Source organism: Gallinula chloropus (genome assembly GCF_964237585.1).
Source record: "Gallinula chloropus genome assembly, chromosome: 8".
Classification (NCBI taxonomy): Eukaryota; Metazoa; Chordata; class Aves; order Gruiformes; family Rallidae; genus Gallinula; species Gallinula chloropus.
Genome location: NC_140093.1, coordinates 1,215,048 through 1,233,148, shown reverse-complemented (window position 1 = coordinate 1,233,148; position 18,101 = coordinate 1,215,048). Strand labels below are relative to the sequence as shown.

The window sequence follows — 18,101 nt, the reverse complement described above, 5'->3', positions numbered from 1 at the left end:
AACCATGTCTTACTTTCTCAAATTTTAATGTATGTCTGCATCATCACTCAGTATTTGGTTTATCTAGAGGATTAAATGTTTTTCTGGAACCAGCTTTCCTGTTCCTTAGTGAAAGCATTCATGAACAGCTCTTCTGGAGCTTTATTTTAATAACTTCACCTTATTCAGATGCTAATGTGTGGTGTCCAGGTCCTGTGAATGTCTGGCTAGAGACTGAAATTAGCATGTTAGGAATAGGTTTGAAAAAGACTTTGTTTCTTTGCGTGCTTATAGTTTATAAACAGCTTCAAGGAGGGGATGGTGTATCTTGGAAGTGGTTTGTGGATTTGAAATCCATTGGGTTTATGAATGGTGGGCATTGCTGTTACTGTGGTCCATTTTTTGAAGTGGATTCTTTCAGTCATTATCACCTACACAGCAGGGATGATGCAAGGAAACTCTTCTTCAAAGGCTTGTGTTCTGATGGTGTTGCCTTGGAACTGGAAAAGCACAAGTGGAAAAGCTGGTGCTTCCTTTTGCACTGGGCTTATTGCAGATGGTGCTTGGGAAGCAGGGAGCATTGAGATGCTTGGCAGGAACTGGGGTTCCTCCACACCTCTCTTTGTGGAAAAAATGGATTAAAAACTCTTCCAAAGAAGTTTGATTCTAAAGCCTCTCTGAAAATGTGTGTGTGAAATGCAGCTGTAACGATCATAAATGAGATGTAGAAACACTTAGGCAGTTGAAATGGTGAAGAAGAAACTGGATCACCTTTTTTTTTATATATATTTTTTTTTTCTCCCATGGTTTTACTGACTAATTGCACTTCCTTGCACTGAAGAAATGTAGTTCTCTTTCTTCTGCCTCTCACTAACAGTGCTCAACAACATCATAGTGAAACCAGTTATTTTTTCCCCTAGGACAGCTGGGCTGGTGATAATACAAATATTGTATGAGAACTAGTTATTTTGTAGGCCTGTTATTAATGACTGACAGGCTTAGGTGCAAAGAGGCTGATTTTCTTTAAGCAGCCTGTGGCTAAACCTTTCCCTGAGTTAGAACCCTGTTGCACTCAGTGGCTCTGCAATGAGACCATGTGTGGGGTTTGCAGGCCAGGTTAATGTAGCAGCTCAGACTTGTGTGTCTGCACAGGCTGGTACAGCCTTTTCTTACAGAGAGCCTTATTTCTGTGCTGGAGGAGAGTGTTTGGTGGGTGGGTTTGGGGTTTTTGGTGGCATGTTGTGGTGGTTGGTTTTTTTAAGAAGCTAACTTGATCTGAACTCGGTTCCAAGGTGAAGGGCTCAGTCTGCCAAGAGAAGATGGATGTGTGCCTGTGTGTGTAGTAAGCTTTAGAGACTTATTTTTGCTTCAGTTCTTTCCTTAAGGTTCTGAGTTTTTCATCCCTTGGATTCCTGGAACTTTGTGCCTCTTTGGACAGGTACAAGTTCCACCTGCCCAGCTCAGTGTCTGGGTACTGAGAGACATCTGTTTCTGCCTTGATTTATGGCACTTCTCCAGCTCATCTCAAAGCACCTCCAAACCCACCCATTCCTTCGATACGTGTGATGATTGAGAGAAGGCCATATATATATATATATATCTCACAAATTTATTGCACCCAAGCACACCTATGCTGCTTTCAGAAGAGTTTGATTCTATTCAGTTCAACCCAAGTCCTCCCTTTCCTCCAAGAAAGGTGACAACTCAGCTAAACCACCGCTTCTCATGCAGTTACCTGGTGTGGAGTTTGGCTTGCTGCAGGAAGAGCTTTGTGTGAGGGAGCTGGGGGAAGTTGGTCCAGAGGTAATGGCTCTTTGCCCCATGTTTGGATGATGTTTATGGTGCTGCTCTGACTGTGTCTGGCACTTTGAAGGGGAACAAACGTGCTGCTTCTTCCACTGTTGGCCTCAGGGTTGTGTGGGTCTCTGCTGAAGATGTGCTCTGACCCCAGCAGGGTCACCATGGTGTGCTTTGGAGGGGTCAGGAGCTGAGAAAATCAATCTTAGCTTGGGGGTGTGGGAGGAGGGAGTACCAGCCTTTGTGGTTATACCAAGAGGAGTGCTGGAGAGAAAAGTGGTAAAGAGAAGAAGGGTGATAAGGAGAAATAAGACAGACCCAGATAGTATTTGGGAGCCAGCCAGAGTGTAAACAAATCATCTGGGAAGTGAATTTGGAGTGATATCAAGTCAGGAGAGGCTGAATAGATAAAAACAGGAGAAGGTAATTTAAGACCATGGATATATACTGAGATGAGAAGGAAATGTTATCTTGATCTTGGTGTTTGGAAAACTGTAGGAGGGAAGATGTGAGCTGAAATGGAAGAGGTGGATCTATTTTAGTCCAAACATAGAGAAACAAAGCCTGAATGAGATGGGTGGATGAAAGGAAGTCATCCCAACATGTGCTTGAAATTCAGTAGCAGGATGGAGAGGGTGTAAATGTGTGTGGTGGGGAGGAGGGATTGTGTGTTTATAATTCTGTCAGCAGTTCTAATCATGTCAGAAGCACAAGGTATCAGCTAAGGGCACCGAGCCCAAAGGAATACAGAGTTTGAGTGATAGTCACACCATTCAAATCTGCAGAGTGCTGGGTCTAAAATTACAGTACTGTGTATAATGATTTCAATGAGACAAGCATGGAGCAGCCATAAAGTATTTTCCTTCAACATATGGTAAAGTTTTATTTGCCTCCTTTGTTGGGAAGGGGTTTTAGCAAGTGACTTCTTATTCTCCTGTGTGGAGAAGCTTGCAGTGAGGAAGAAATGCAGCAGTGACTGGTTTCTGTAGTTAACTCTATTAGTGGAACGAGATGACCACTTAGTTGAATTCACTCTGTTCTGCTCCACAGTTGAAAGATGCATGAGTGTTATGCAGTCTGGGACTCAGATGGTTAAGCTGAAGAGTGGCACCAAAGGGCTGGTTCGTCTCTTCTACCTGGATGAGCACAGGACCTGCATCCGATGGAGACCGTCCAGGAAAAGCGAGAAGGCAAAAAGTAAACTTCTAATCCTGCTTTTCATTTCTGGGGCTGGAAATTACTGAGGGATCAACTAAATGCTTTATTATGCTTATTTTAAATGTGATATGATACCTGCATGAAGGTTATCAAGAATAGGAGTAGAGTTTAACCACCTGCCAGAAGCTCAGGATTATGAGGGAGGGAAACGATTTCCATAGGCTGATAAGAATGGTGATTAAAGGTGAGTGACTTGATAACGGTGCTGAGCTCTCCTCAATGGACACATCACATTAAACACAGAACCTAGAAGAGTTTAGATTGAGGTTTCTTAACCTTACCTGTGATAACTTTCTTTGGGCACACTACATCTTGATGTTGCTATGTGGCATTATTTCTCATTGAAGCTGTTCCTGCTGTGTTGTTTTAAATGGGAAACTCAAATTAGTGGTTTACTGACTAAAACAAGGGCTAGAGAATCGCAGAACTTTCATGGAGGCTTGAGATGAGCCTTCCCAACTGCTTGCTTGTTGCAGTTGACGTGGCCCAGTGCGTGGTAGCTAAGAGCTGCTGGCTGATCAGTGTAGCTGTTAGGAGCCATGGCACTGGGAGATGCCTTACCCAGCGCTGGGCTAGGGCATCCCTGTCTTCCTGCTGTAGAAATCACAGCTCTGGTGGGTGCAGTCCCTCTGGGGCTGCATGGTGTCTCACTGATAGATGGAAAGCACTTGGCATCTGTCGTCTTGTGCTCCCCTTTGAGTAGCCAGCAGTCCTGTGATGTGGCAAGGAGCGTGTGAAGAGCCTTGCTGTCACCTGCCTGTCCCTGCACAGCCCTGCCTCCGAGGCAGACGTGCTCTGTGTGTGGCATGGCCGAAGCAAAGATAAGCCTTGAAATCAGTAGCCCTTTTGGATGAGATAAATATGTTTAACCACCTTCATCCCAAATAATTCAGACTTGCTCCAAACCAGGGAGAAACTGAGTGGCTTTCCCAGCCTGTCAACCTGTGTCCCCCTTCCCCCTGCAGTCGTCATCGACTCCATTTACAAAGTCACGGAGGGCCGGCAGTCCGAGATCTTCCACCGCCACGCCGAGGGCAACTTCGACCCAAGCTGCTGCTTCAGTATTTACCATGGCAACCACATGGAGTCGCTGGACCTGATCACATCCAACCCCGAGGAGGCTCGCACCTGGATCACTGGGCTGAAATACCTGATGGCTGGAATCAGCGACGAGGACTCGCTGGCTAAGCGGCAGAGGACACACGATCAGTATCCTTTGATGGGATGGAGCTCCAGCTTCTGATTCAGTGTTTCTGGCTTGTTGTTTAGTCACTTCAGCTCAGGGTGTCCTTTCACCTCCTGTTAAACAACCAAAACCTTGCCATTGATTGCAAGGGAAACTCGAGTTCTGGGTTTGCTGTGGACATTTACCTGTGCTACAAAGCATCAGCTGTGCCTTAGGGACAGGACTAACATCCATTCAAGTCAGGGCACAGCCTGGCATTTTGTTAGTGAAATTCTTCTTGAAGGGCCAAACCAGTCACATCTGGTTACCTCAATAAGGGCTAACCCAGCATGATTTCAGGATTTCTGTCATCTCCTGTTTGCCCAACTGTGCTTTCATTCTGCTGCTGCAGATTGCAAGGTCCGTTAGAAGGCACTGTTTCCAGTCGTTAGCCTCTGCACAGATGAACCCCTCATGTTTTTGGGAGCCTTTCAGTAAACTGACTCATAACTCCTGGCCATCTCCATTTCTTTTGGTCAGTGTGTGTCAGGGAGCTGTGTGTACTTGTCAGCCTGCATTGATTGCCAGAAGCACAAATCTTTAAAGCTCCTTAAATGTTTGTGTAGCCTAGTAACCAAAATCACCTTCTCATAAAGATCATGTCCACCCAATACTTTGTGCTGTGCTTCCTTTCACAATGCTGACTGGGATGTTAAATAGACAGAACACTTTTTCCCCTAAACAACCAACCAACATATCTTGATTACAGCTGTCACCTGTCAGACACCAGACACAAAGCTGCAGTGCTCATGTACAAATACTCCTCCTGGAGAACACACTCTTTGAGTATTTTTAATTTATATTTTCAGTGTTTAGTTCTGATACAAGATAGGGCACAGATCCATTTGGATAGAAGATAAATTGCATGCTCTGTTGCACACATACTCAGCTGGCTATATTTATCCACAGCTCTTCCGAGCTGCACATATCTGCTGTATGTTCTCTACTGGTGAAACATCACTTCAGGTTCTCTTTGTGTTATCAAATGTGGCAGCTGGGAGACTGCAGACAAAATGACCCTGTACCACTTCCAGCTAGTGTAAGAACTTAGCAAAAGCTGCAGAGGGGTATGTGTGCAAAGAAGGGGGTAAGAGGTATGGGTCAGGCAGGGGAGAAGTTTGAGGAGAATGAAGGGAGAAGTAGATGATGATACTGGAGCAAGCTCAGCAATATTTGTAGAACGTAGAGCAGGTTCTTAGAGGAGAAACTAGTAGCAGGAATGAGAGTGTAAAGGGGCTGGAATCTTGACCCTGGCTGTTAAGTACTTGTCATAAACCAGTACTGGGTTTAAGCAAGGGGATGGGAGGATGACAGTTGTTTCAGTGTCACCTCAAACCCATGTAAACCAGCAGAACATCCCCAGAAAGGTTATGTTAGAGATGAGCCATGTGCTGTGTGAAGAATCACCTCTTCTTTTTGGAATCTGGCAGCTGCAGTTTTGTCCTTGTGAGTGGAGAAATGCCTGAACGTTACCCGTATTCTCGGTGCAGCTCTCAGTTCTGTGGAGTTGTTGTTGCCCTGTGGAAGGTGTGGCACTGAGAACTGTGTGACATGCTTGGAGGAGAGACTATGGAAAGCCAAGAGTGGTTAATTTTCAGTGAGGTTCTTATGGAAACCACAGGCTGATAATAATGCATTTGGTCTGATTCCAGTCTTCCTTGTTTCCATCCTCTTGCACTAGGTCAGTGTCATCCCAGATACACATGGCTGTTGAGCTTGATTCTGAGTTGAGTCTCATGGAAGCAGTAGCCCTCAGATACAACAGTCTTAGTTGCATCAGGTAGGAGGTACAATAGCAAATTGCACCAGAAGGTGTACAGTAGTAAGCATACTTTGGTTTGGCATCAGTGTGGGGAGAACTGCGTAGATAGCAGCAGATCTTTCCCAGCAATGACTTTATTTCATAGTGTGACTCTAATGCAGGCTGTGGTAACTCTGAATTCAAATGTTTTGCCAAGAGGCTCTGACTTGGAAAAAGGCAAGTTTGTGAAGGCTGGATTAGAGCAATGCTCAGTTCTCCTCAGAAGATAAAGTCCTGTGCTAAGGAGGATTTACCCCCCTGCCCAGAAGAGCTGGAGCAGGCTCTTATTCTCCTGAGTTTGAGTCCTGCTCCTTACCAGCCTGACTGTTCTGCCTCCCTTCTCCATGAGGAAATCACCCCTGGTACCTTTCCTTGACCCGTTTGTAGCTGGGTCAAGCAGACCTTTGAGGAGGCTGACAAGAACGGGGATGGGCTGCTGAACATCGAAGAGATCCACCAGCTGATGCATAAACTGAACGTCAACCTGCCCCGCAGGAAGGTCCGGCAGATGTTTCAGGTGGGTGCCCTCTGGCAGACAGCGGTGTGGTGACAAGACAGTGCCAGTGACACTGCTTCTGGGCAGATCCAGAAGAGCAGCTGCAGGTTGGGACTTAAAACTCACTGACTTCTGACCAGTCGTACCCTTTTGCAGACAAGGATGCATCAGAACACCGTTTCAGTGACATGAGCCACTGAAGACAACTGGCTGTTGTTTCAGATGTATTATTGTTCTAATCTCTGCACAGAGTTGCTCTGTGCTGGCATGGATAGTGGAGTTGCTCTGTTTGTATTAAAATATTTTTCATTTCCTTTGTGGAAAGCACTGTAATGCAAACTAGCTTTATGATAGTAATTAGTTTTGTTTTGGTTTGGGGGTTGTTTTGTTGGTGGTGGGTTTTTTTTTTTTTTTACAACTTCCTCCTCTTTTTTCACTCCTGTTGTCTGAGAGCAGTTACCCTTTTCCACCAGCCCTGGTGTTTACTGTAGGAAAGGAAAGATGAGCCAAGGACACAGTGGGGAGCAAAATAAACCTCTTCACTCTTTAGAAACACTACCATCCAAAGGGTAACTTGCTATAAAACATGGAAGAGCTGAAGAATCTTCTGTGCTTTGTATGTCTGGTGTAAAATCCACATTAGAGATACATCTCTGGTGTATCATGTTACTCCCCAAAGACCTGAGGAGTATGGAGACTGGTTAGTTGTTCCCACAAATTACAATTGTCATGTAAGATACATAGTAGAAATAAGATTGTTTAAAATCCCCTCTGACACCAGGTAGTGGGAAGTTGCTTTCTTCTCAGCTTGCTTGCTGTGGTCTGAGTTTGTAGCTCAGGTGAGAGTGGCACTAACAAGGTGTAATGAAGCACAGCACAGCTTTGGAAAGCAAAGCCAGGCAGAGATGTGTTCGTTGTGCTGCTGTTAGACAAGCTCTTCTATAGAAGCAAGGTTGGGCACCAGCTGGAAGAGCTTTCTTGAAGGAAGAAGTGGTAGCAGGGTGAGGATACCCTCTGGAGAAGGGCTTGTTTATTGTACCTGTGTAGAGAGAAGCCAAGATGTTCAGAGCCAAGTCAGTGTTGGAAGGGCTCTGAACAGAAGGTGCTCTGGCCTGAACACTGAGGAAGCACCTTTTTTAACAGAGTGGGGCTTAGGAATGGTGATGGGGCTTAGAACTGCAGAGAAAACATATTATATGTGGCTGTGGATAAAAGATGTTATTCCTGGGAACAGCAGCACACTTGTAAACATTAATTTCACTTAGTTTCCATTATCTGCTGGCATCCTCAAACCCTGCACGAGTTGTAGCTTCCCTCAAGTTCATTTCTCATGGAGACCTACATACTGTTTGACAGCAGTTCTCCAGAATATATTCTTTGTTTTGGAAATCCAAAGCAATCCTCTTAGGCAGATGTTCACAGTAAAAACCTTGTATTAACATGCAGTAAGTACTGTTTTCTTCTCTTCTTACCTCTGAGGATAAGCAAAACCTGCTGTCAAGACTGGGGTACTGGGTATATGTTTTGGTGTGGAGCCTCACTGCTGCTGCAGCCTTGTGTCCCCTACACAGTGCTGATGGGGGGGGGGTAAGAGTGTTGCAGTTTAATTAAATTAGGACTGATACTGTCCAGAGTGTTTTAAAATGTCAGACTTGTTAGAGGAAGCCACGGGCTGAAATGATTGTGTTCCTTGCTGTGTTTTAATTCAGGATATCTGCAGGGCGTACAGGACAGTAACAGCTCAGAATAAAGCCCAGGGTGAGCCTCTTTATTTGGGGAAACCAATTCCAAACTAAAGGTGCACTGGAGATTTCCACAGGGAGCCTGTGGCTTTAGTGTAGTAACTGTTCTCACTAAAAATCCAGTAGATGGTATTAGAGTTTTGCAGTTATTTTGGCCCAGTAGGACTGAGTACAAACAGGACCTTGTAGGCTAGAATCGATTACATTTCTGTTCGTACACCTGAATCCTGATCATCTCTGTCCCCTGAATTCACCTGTGCTGACCTGCCTGTCTCTGCCTCTTAGGAAGCAGACACAGATGAGAACCAGGGAACCCTAAATTTTGAAGAGTTCTCAGTGTTTTACAAGATGATGTCCTTACGCCGAGACCTCTACTTGCTGCTCCTAAGCTACAGTGACAAGAAGGACCACCTCACTGTGGAAGAACTCGCTCAGTTTCTCAAGGTGGAGCAGAAGGTATGGGAATGCTACACTTTCCTGCACCTATGTGGGGAACTATGTTCAAGTATGGGGAGAGAATTTTATGGAGAAGACTAGCTTGAGGCAGGAGGGGAGGAATAAATGTTGTAACAACAAAGAAATACAAAGGCTTTATTGTTTTTTCAGTATTTCTAGAAAGGACAGGAGGGTGCAGAGAGGTGGTCTCTTCAGCCAGGGGACAGGAGATGGGACAAGGGGCAATGGGCTCAAGCTGCCCCAGGGCAGGGTCAGCTCAGCTGGGAGGGAAAAGTTCTTCCTGGCAGAGTTGTGGGGCTGTGGCACAGGCTGCCCAGGGAGGGGCTGAGTCACCCCCTGGGGGTGTTTAACAGAGGGGAGATGAGGTGCTCAGGGATCTGGTTTAGCACAGGATGGGAATGGTTGGACTCAATCTTAAAGGTCTTTTCCAACCTTGTGATTCTGTTCTGGGATCCTGCCTGTGATGACTGCTTTTCCCAGTTATCCCTAGTGTAAAATCTCAGCAGCCTGTTGCTGAGTTTCCCCCGATGGCCATTGCAGCAGCGCCCTGGCCGTACATCTCCCTGCTTCTTCCTTCCTTCCCCCTTGAAACCTGGAGCACTGTGATAGCCTCAACACACAGATTCCTGCAAGCAGCCTGGTCCTGGCAATTCTGCAAACTACAGCTTGAAAGCACAGAGTATCTTTGTCTTTTTTTCCCCTTCATGCTCATTCCCTGAGTCTTCCAAGCTCACTGCTCTTCCCTTTGTTCCCCGTTCACTCGCTGCCTTCTCCTCGGGTGCCCTTCAGTGCAGCACCCCTGACAGCAGCAGCGGCCGGGCTGACAGTGATGGGAAGGCAAAGCAATGCTCCAGGGAGGGAATGGTCATGGAGATGCTGAAGTGCCCAGAGCAGCTGAAGAGCAGTGGTATGAGAGGGCACTTGGGGACCTGGAGCAGGAAGAAAAACATGTGAAAGAGGCAGAAGGAGCTGTCTTTGTGGGTGCATGAGGATATTATGAAACTACTGATGCAGCAGAGAAAATGAGTTGACTGTCAAGTCTGGCATATTGCATCCTCTTCTCTGTCTACACACTACTCAGATTCTGAATGTGGACAGGGCTATTGGCTATAAATGCTCAGCATGATTCCAAGAACAAACAGTGAAAAGACTAAAAGCATATTCTGCTGTAGGTGAGCCTCTTGGCAGTGCAGTTTAGAAGCAGCTTGCACTTTCTTTGCCTCTTCCTTCTGGTTTTCCCACTTCCCAGTATTAACTGTGTTAGAGCAGATTTACCTTTTAATGTGTCCAGAATACAGACATGACAATGTCTTCTGGTAAGGCAAGATTGCTTTCAAAAGCTGATTGTAGTTCCAATTATAATGCAGCCCTCAAGTGCATTCAAAACAAACTGTATTTTTGCTCTTGTCTGGCTGCTTGGAAATCTGTGGCCAGTCTGTCCAACTCCATCTGCTACTCTTCTGGCAAGACTTTTTTGAATATTCTGCAGCCTGAGACTAGAACAAAAGGGATGGGCTTTTAACTTGTTAACTTGCTCAGCTGGCTTCCTTTTTTTAGGAAAGTTCCCTGTTACCTTCACCCCAGTGCTTGTGAATCAGATTATTTCCACTTACGTGCTGTTAAACACAAGTCATTGCTATTGAAATGCCAATTACATGACTTCAAATGTCAGAGGAGCAGAAATTAGGCTGGTTTCCTGGAATGCCTTCTGGTCTTGCTCTTAGCACAAGTGGCTATGGGGAGGACCATCTCTGGATGCCCAGTCACGTCTGCATGCCAGAGGGCTGTCCCTTTCAGGGTGCCCTCTCCTAGTAAACCAGTGTCAGTGCTTGAACTGGCCCTACCCAGGATCAGATCCCCTGCTAGATGATAGATTGTTTCCACAGCAGGATCTCCAGGCTCTTCTGATCGACAGAACGTGACTTGGAGTGGTGGGGTATGGGTGAAACAGGCTCTACAAACAGCCTGCCCTGTTAAGGAGCAGCTCTGTAGCTGCTGGCTGTTCTGAACCTGCATGTGAGTGAACTGTGGGTGAACAGCCTCATCCTGCCCCTGTCTTGGGAGCCCCATAGCGATGCTGCTCTGTGTTCCAGAGCCAGCCCGCAGCTGTCTGACTGCTGTCTGTCCTTCCCTCCTGTCTCCTGTCCCCACATCACATCAAGTGCTTGGATTATTTCACTTACAGCAGAGACCCCTGTGACACTTGTGCCGATGCCTGTCACAGTCACAGGGCTGCTGTGGTGTTACAACCCCAAAGCGCTTGGCTGAGGTTCCTGGGGGCGAGGTTTCCCTCGTGCCCGCTTCCCACCTGCTGCCTCACCACGGGTCAGTTACCCTGCAGTACAGTTTTCTCCTGTCCTGAGACAAAGGGCAGCCTGCTGAGATCCTGCCTCCAGCAGCGCTCCCCGTGTGCTCCAGGAGGATGCTGTGTGTTGCATGATGTGCCCTGTCACACTCCTGAGGGACAGGACCCAGGTGGAAGTGGTGATGCTGTGCCAGGGTATCAGCACCAAGCCAGTTTCTCCTAAAACAGCTGTAGCCACACACAGCCCAAATGCAACTGGTGACAAAAATTAATGCCCCAGCTCATGTTAATTGAACTGAAGAGAAGGTAATTTCGTAGCCATTGTACCCTCAGAACATGCACATACATTATGGAAAGCTTTTCCATGAGGATTCCATGTGAGCTGGTGCGTTTTGAGTTAAGCCTTCTTGGGAAAGTTTGCCATCAGCACTAATGATTCCGTACCAGGGAATAAGGAGTGGTGTGGAGAATAGTGAGAACATGGCAAAAAGTGGTAAGAAGTGGGGGTTAAGTGCACCCTTAGGGAATGATGGCTTCAAATCATCTATACCTGCTCACCTGGAAGAAGTTTTAAGGGGATATAGAGTCATAGAACTTTCTAAAAGGGGAGACAGTGGCAGGACAAGGGGGATGGATTAAAGCTAAAGGAAGGAAGGTTTAAATTAGATATCAGGGGGAAGTTCTTTGCAGAGAGAGCAGTGAGGGGCTGGAAGGGGCTGCCCAGAGAGGGGGTGGGTGCCCCATCCCTGGGGGTGTTCAAGGCCAGGTTGGCTGGGGCCCTGGGCAACCTTGTGTAGCTCCAGGCCTGGAGGTTGGTGTCCCTGCCTGTGGCAGGGGGTTGGAGCTCTGTGACCCTTGGGGTCCCTTCCAGCCCAGCCCAGTCTGGGATTCTGTGGAAGAAGTTTTAAGGGGATATAACAAGACAGCATATGCCAGGGCACATCTGTGTGTCAGGCTGTGTACCAAAGGCTGTCGGGAACCTGTCCTGAAAGGAGTAGGAAGCTGTAAGAGCATCAGTGGTGGTACAAGGACTTCAAAGAGAGGAGAGACTGTGGAGCTTGTTAATGTCAGACACGGAAGCCAGTACCAGGTCATCATGCCTGATCAATCCTTGCTGCTTTCCCTACAAAGCCCTTCTTGAGGTAACACAAACTCAGCTGGAAAGCAAGCTGATGCTGCCTGCCCCTTCTCCTGCTCACACAAAGGGATGAGCAGCACAGCTGATGTATGTGGTGACTCGGGATGTCATCACCTCTTGCATCAGCAGCTTGCACTGAGATGGGAGGAAGGTCTTTGCTTTGATTATTTATCTTTGGATTTTTTCTTAGAGAATTGCTAACTATGAACAACTGAACCCTCAGAGTGCTGCTGACACGTGGGGGGGGGTGGCACCCTGTACTTCCAACTTCTTCCTCCTTTTTCTGACTTTTCCCTTTCCTTTTCTTATTTCCTTTCCCATGAGAATGGGCAATGAGACCGACTTCCATCCCTAGCTTGGGGGCCTTTGCAGAAGAGGGCTCTGTTGTCACCTGGCAGTGCTCTGCAGCCTCAGATGGCACCATTCTTGGCAATAGCATTGTCTGACCTGCTTCCAGTGAGACTGGTAAAATCAGAAATGTTTTCTCCCTCTCCACTTTTCATGCTTTTACACTCAAGATAAGGGATAATGTTGCTGGGTTTATTTTAGTGTTGTAGGATCTTATTTTAGGAAAATTAGTTTGTAGTTTACTGACTTGAAAAAGCAAGTTCTTCTGGGTCATTCAAAGGCTGGTGCTGCTTTAAGAAATGCATCTGCATCAGAATTACAGCTTTTAACCAGGAGTTTGAAAAGCAGCCTGTACCCAAGAAACTTTGGAAGCTCTGCTATTGACCATCTTCAATAAACCATGTGTCTAAATATTCAGTCTTCAATAATGATAAGTGCTATTTGATATTATCTTTAGGGGACTACTTTAAAACTTAATGAAAAGAAATGTAAATGAGTAGCCCAAGTCATCATCTCTCAAGCAGCAGTTCAGAATCATGGATCAGAGGACTTAGTAGACACAGCTTTGGACTAGAAGAGACCCTTTTGTTCCTAGAGCACACAAGGACCCTGCCACTCAGCCATCATGGAACCACAGGGGATAACTGCAAATGGAATTCTAGCCAGCCTGTGCTGAGGAAGGGCCTGCTCTGAGTGGTGTCTGCAGGCAAGAGCAGCATCTACTTGAACCAAAACCCATGATCCTGGATGCCATCCTGTGTGACCTGTGCTGGTTGATCCTGCTTTAGCAGGGGGCTGGACTGGATGATCTCCAGAGGTCTATCTAACCCTGCCAGTCTGGGATTCTATGGGAAGTAATGGAAGGCACAAATTCATCACAGGCTACAGACAGAGCAGAGTAAATGGAATTGGTTTTGCTATCTGCAAGAGAATTCCATGATTAAGAGAATAGATCACAGAGGGACCCTCTTGGGCTTTAAACAGTAAATACTGTGTAATCTGAAGGATGACTAACCTTGCCCAAAGCAGTTGTGTTAACAGAGGTGACACAGAGGGGACTGCTTGTTCCTTTACTTCCAGGCTTCATGTGCCAGGGTGTTTGAGCTGGCTTGGGGAAAGGATGCAGAGTACAGGCAGTGAAGAGGATAATGGTACAAATAATTTACCAAAGGCTTTAGCATCATCCTGTGCTGTTATTGATGGAGGAAATGACATGCACCCAATTTTAGCTTTCACTTTGCTTCTCTACAACTTCGGGAGAGCAGGGGTGAGAAGAGATGTGATCAGTGATGGAAGCTGCTTCTTTCCTTTGCTGTTAGAGGAAATGTAAGTGCATGGTGGCACTCTGGCCCCACTAGTCAGTTAGAGCTTCAGCTGGGGGCTAGCTGAAGCTGGTAACAAAACTCTTACTTGTTTCAGACCTGCTATTTTAAATTTCAGAATCTAATTATTTATCTCATAGTCTGCATATCATAGTGAACTCTCTTGGAAGTAATGAAATCACAGAAGTGGAAAATGCCTGAAAATGAAATCCTACCCTGCCAAATCTTTCTGCATGTGCAGAGATGATATTAAAGAAGATAACCTCATAGTTCTCATTTCAGCACTGCTGCCCAGCACAACGATTAAGTGTGCTTAACCTCTAATTTTCATCCTTAAAATGGCAGATCTTTTAAGTGACTGCTGCCTCTCACTGCTGTGTTTCCCCCCAAAGGTAAGGGCTGCAGGGGTTGTGTGGCACTGACAGAAACTGAATCCAAATCTTGAAAGCCCGTTTACACAGGTGTTCCCAGCTGTCCTATTCCTCTGTGACCTCACTCAGGGTTTGACCAGAAGGCTTTTTAAGAGGAGCCAGAAGCCCAGAGTAGATCCTGATGTGATCCTGACATGCTGGTGATGTGGTATTAAAATCAGTGTACCAACACTGTCACTCCTGTGCAGATGAACAACGTGACACCAGAGTACTGTCTGGACATCATACAGAAGTTTGAAGTTTCAGAAGAAAACAAGAAGCAGAATGTCCTTGGGATTGAAGGTAAAATATCTCAGTTTGAAATCAGTTTTGCTTTACTGCAGTGGAACAGAAAAGCTTCCAGAGCTTTTTGGTGTGGCTTGTGATACCTGACTGCAGTAGATCTGTAGAAGATGGGGCCACAGAAGGTGTGTGTTTGTCAGATGTGGGAGATAAGAGTAGGAAGGATGCCTCAGCAGCCAGTGCTGTGCAGTGATACATCACAGCCATCACACAGCCATGTGGGTGCCTCAGGCTCGTGTGGATGTATTGCTGTGTGTCTGTGAAACACAAGCACAAAGCATTCTGTGCTTTGCATTTCCTAACCCAGGCTGTTCTAACTGAAGGGATAAAAGCCAAGTTTTCTTTCTGCTCAGTCTCTGTAGGTCTGGAATTGCTCCTGTACAGCCCCACTGACTTATGCTTATGTGAAATCAAAGGATGGTTGTGTTTTCTTGGGGTCCCAATACCTCACCTTGTTTGCTAAAGCAATTGTAAAGGGTGTATTTATTCACAATGCAACCCAGTATCAAATCCAGATCTGAGTTAGAACAAAACAGATCAAATGCTGTAGCATGTTAATTTGCCCAGAGGAGAGCTTTCATGAAGCAGCATATTTTACATGGCAATTTTAGGGGGGAGGAGGGAGGAGAAATCCTCCTCTGCATGGTACATCAGTCCTGGGTATGGCCTCCCAGATCTTTAATGAGCTTGCAGTGTGACCCAGGGCACTGCACTGAAACTGAACTAAGGAAAGCAGAGTGAATGGGCTGTGACACTTAAGAAAATAGTTCTAAAGGCATTTCTGTTCCTTTTAATCTTGCTGCTGCTGTGAAGTTTGAGCAGCTTGCAGGGTTGGTGTGGTTTGCACTATCCTTTGATAATACTTTACAGGTCTACTTGCACAGGAGGTGTCTTTAAAACTTTGTTCAGTGCTGATCTGATTTACAGGGATGTAAATTGAGTACTGCCTTCTCACATGAACTTGCAGCATGGAGAAAAATAGGAAACTAGAGTGAAGTTGGCTTGATTAGTGAGTTGGCTGGCATGGGCCCTGCTGTGGTGCAGCCCTTAGGGCAGCTCTTACCTTGCCTACACAGTATTTTTGTTGGGGTAGTGCTGATTTATGGCAGAAGAATGGCATCAGGACAGCCTGAGTGTCAGCAGTGAACTTGGGAGGGGGGAAGGACTTACTTTCAAGTTTGGATGTCAGCTTGGCTCCTGTCCTGTGAGCTGTGTGATTTCAGATCTGTAACTTTGGTAGGAGGGTGTCCCTTTGTTTGCTCTTCATGCTGTTGCCTTCTGAAGGTTGCTTCTCAGCTTGGGACCCACGAGGCATCGACAGCAGCACAAAGCCCCAGCAGATCTGCAGGATGCCAAGCTGTGCTCATAGCCCACATCTCTCCTGCAGATTTCCTCTGCCTCTTACTGGATGTCTCACTTGTGATGGAGCAGAACAGATAGTCCATGGAGGGGAACCCCTCAATGCTGAGTGAGGGGTCTGGGGGCCCCTCCCTCCCAAACCAGTCTGGGATTGAACATGGTGTGCATCTCAAATCCTTTGCATCTTGCTGAACGTGAGGCTGAGGTTCCCCCCCTTCCACCTACCCAGGTGTACTCCTCTAAGCAGGTCACTGGCCTTCCAAGGTACAATTCAGCATCCCAGGAAACAGGGAGTGATGCTGCCTAAGTGTTTGATCCTGTTTCTCTGCTGCACTGATGCTTTAACAGGGGGTAGGGAGTACCAGCTGAAGAGGGAATAAAGAAAAGACAGTTTCCTAACAGCAGTGACTCTTGGCTTAGCTGAGTGCTATCTGTTTGCAGTAGTGTCTAGAGGAAGAGATCACTTTTATCTCTCTGAATATCTCCCTCGTGAGGGAGGGTCTTTTCTCCCACTGGTTGTAACAAAGCCAGTTCCATGCTCTGTTCCACCCAGTAGCAGAGTGGTTTTTGCAGAAGCAGTTTAATCACAGTTCCCTTAAAGTGCTGGATTTGGTGTAGGGACCTTCTCCAGGGCTTCTGAGAATACTTACATGTGGTTTTTTGTCACCTGCCCCTTTGGAGGGTCTGAATGATCTGAAAACGGGTGGGCAGCAGCCACATTGTTCTGTGGGCTTTGTCAGGCTTCTCATGTAGCTGCTGTCTGTTCTGTGTTTCTCTTAGAAACTACTTCTTTTGTGGTGAATGGTCATTAATTAATTTCTGAAGTGGCTTTCCTTAATGCCATGTGTTGCAAACACTGCTTGATCTGATCTGATGGTTTATTTATTGGGGGGGGTGCAGTCACAGGTGTCTCTTCCTGGATTCTATCTCCTTTTCTAGTTCAGAGCTGTGTGCAGGTTGTCTGGGGACGAGGGTTGGGTCTTGGGGATGTGTTGCTCTCAGAGGTGTCAGAGCTGCTGTAGGATTTGCAGAGGAGCAGCTCTGTGTGTGCCAGCAGTGGGTCAGCCTGTGTGGGCTCTTCAGCCTGCAGAGAGGCACAGACAGCGGCCTGGGGTGCAGCAGATTTGGAGACATGAGTAGCCACGGACAAGTAGGAGTGGAAAAATCAAATCCCAGAGTGCAGACTGTTCACTTGGTGAGGTACTCTGCATCCGCAGCAGAACTCTCTCTCTGTTCCAAGGTTTCACCAACTTCATGCGCAGTCCTGCCTGTGATATCTTCAACCCACTGCACTGTGAAGTGCACCAGGACATGGACCAGCCGCTGTGTAACTACTTCATTGCCTCCTCCCACAACACCTACCTGACTGGGGACCAGCTGCTCTCCCAGTCCCGAGCGGAGATGTACGCGCGGGTGCTGCAGGACGGCTGTCGCTGCATTGAAGGTACAATGCTTGGTGTGGCTCTGCCTGGCCAGAGTGTGATGGGTGTTTCTGTTGGCTGCACAGCCAGTGGCAAACTTAAAGCATTAATGCTCTGCTGATTATCTGATTAAAGCTCCTGTTTCCTGGCAGTCTGAACAGGAATGTCTCTACCAGGAGTGACTTTGAAACAACATCACAGGCACCACTGTGTTCTGCTGCCTGCTGCTGGGCTGTTCCCAGTCAGCACAAGTTTTCCCTTGTCCCACATTTGTGCAACAAAAAAGCACTTTGCACAAGCTGTGGTAAGGCAGTGGCCAGGCTTTGTGTGGGGCAACGTGTGGGACCATCCAGGCCCAGCAGAGCAGCCCTGGTTGTTCCACCCTGTGGTTCCCCCATGCAGGAGGTAACTGGTGCAGGAGTGCTTCCTGATTTCCTAATCCACGTGGCTCAGACAGAGCCAAGCCAGCAAACACCTTTTTCTTTCCTAAGCTGAACAGGAAAGCAGTGTTGGCATATACAGTTCCTCCTGTGGATGCAAAGGGAAGATGAAAAGTGCCTGTGGGAGGACAGGTGAGCAAGGAATGCCTCCTATCAGCACAGCTGGGTGTCTGTTTCTGTCACCTCCTCAGAGCTGTGAAACTAGGCTTTGGTCTGCCAGAGCAGAGAGGCAGGATATCATCTCACTGGGAAGAGAAAAAGATGCTGTTTGTCTGGCAGCCTGGAGATTGTGTTGGGTCCTTGTTTGAGTTCTGTGTGCTTAAATTAGTACTTTTCTTTTC

General features: G+C 46.8%; 1 protein-coding gene across 2 annotated transcripts in view; it reads left to right on the top strand.

Moving 5' to 3' along the window:
* The window catches only part of PLCH1 (phospholipase C eta 1), a gene marked incomplete at both ends in the record, with an annotated part of 58,592 nt that overhangs the window by 19,264 nt on the left and 21,227 nt on the right, over positions 1-18,101 (top strand). For both annotated transcript variants that reach the window (XM_084267531.1, XM_084267530.1), the window contains 6 exons: positions 2,827-2,973; positions 3,960-4,203; positions 6,408-6,537; positions 8,544-8,714; positions 14,447-14,540; positions 17,140-17,343. In XM_084267531.1, the coding sequence (XP_084123657.1) occupies positions 2,827-2,973; positions 3,960-4,203; positions 6,408-6,537; positions 8,544-8,714; positions 14,447-14,540; positions 17,140-17,343 (990 nt within the window). The remainder of the gene's footprint in view (positions 1-2,826; positions 2,974-3,959; positions 4,204-6,407; positions 6,538-8,543; positions 8,715-14,446; positions 14,541-17,139; positions 17,344-18,101) is intronic.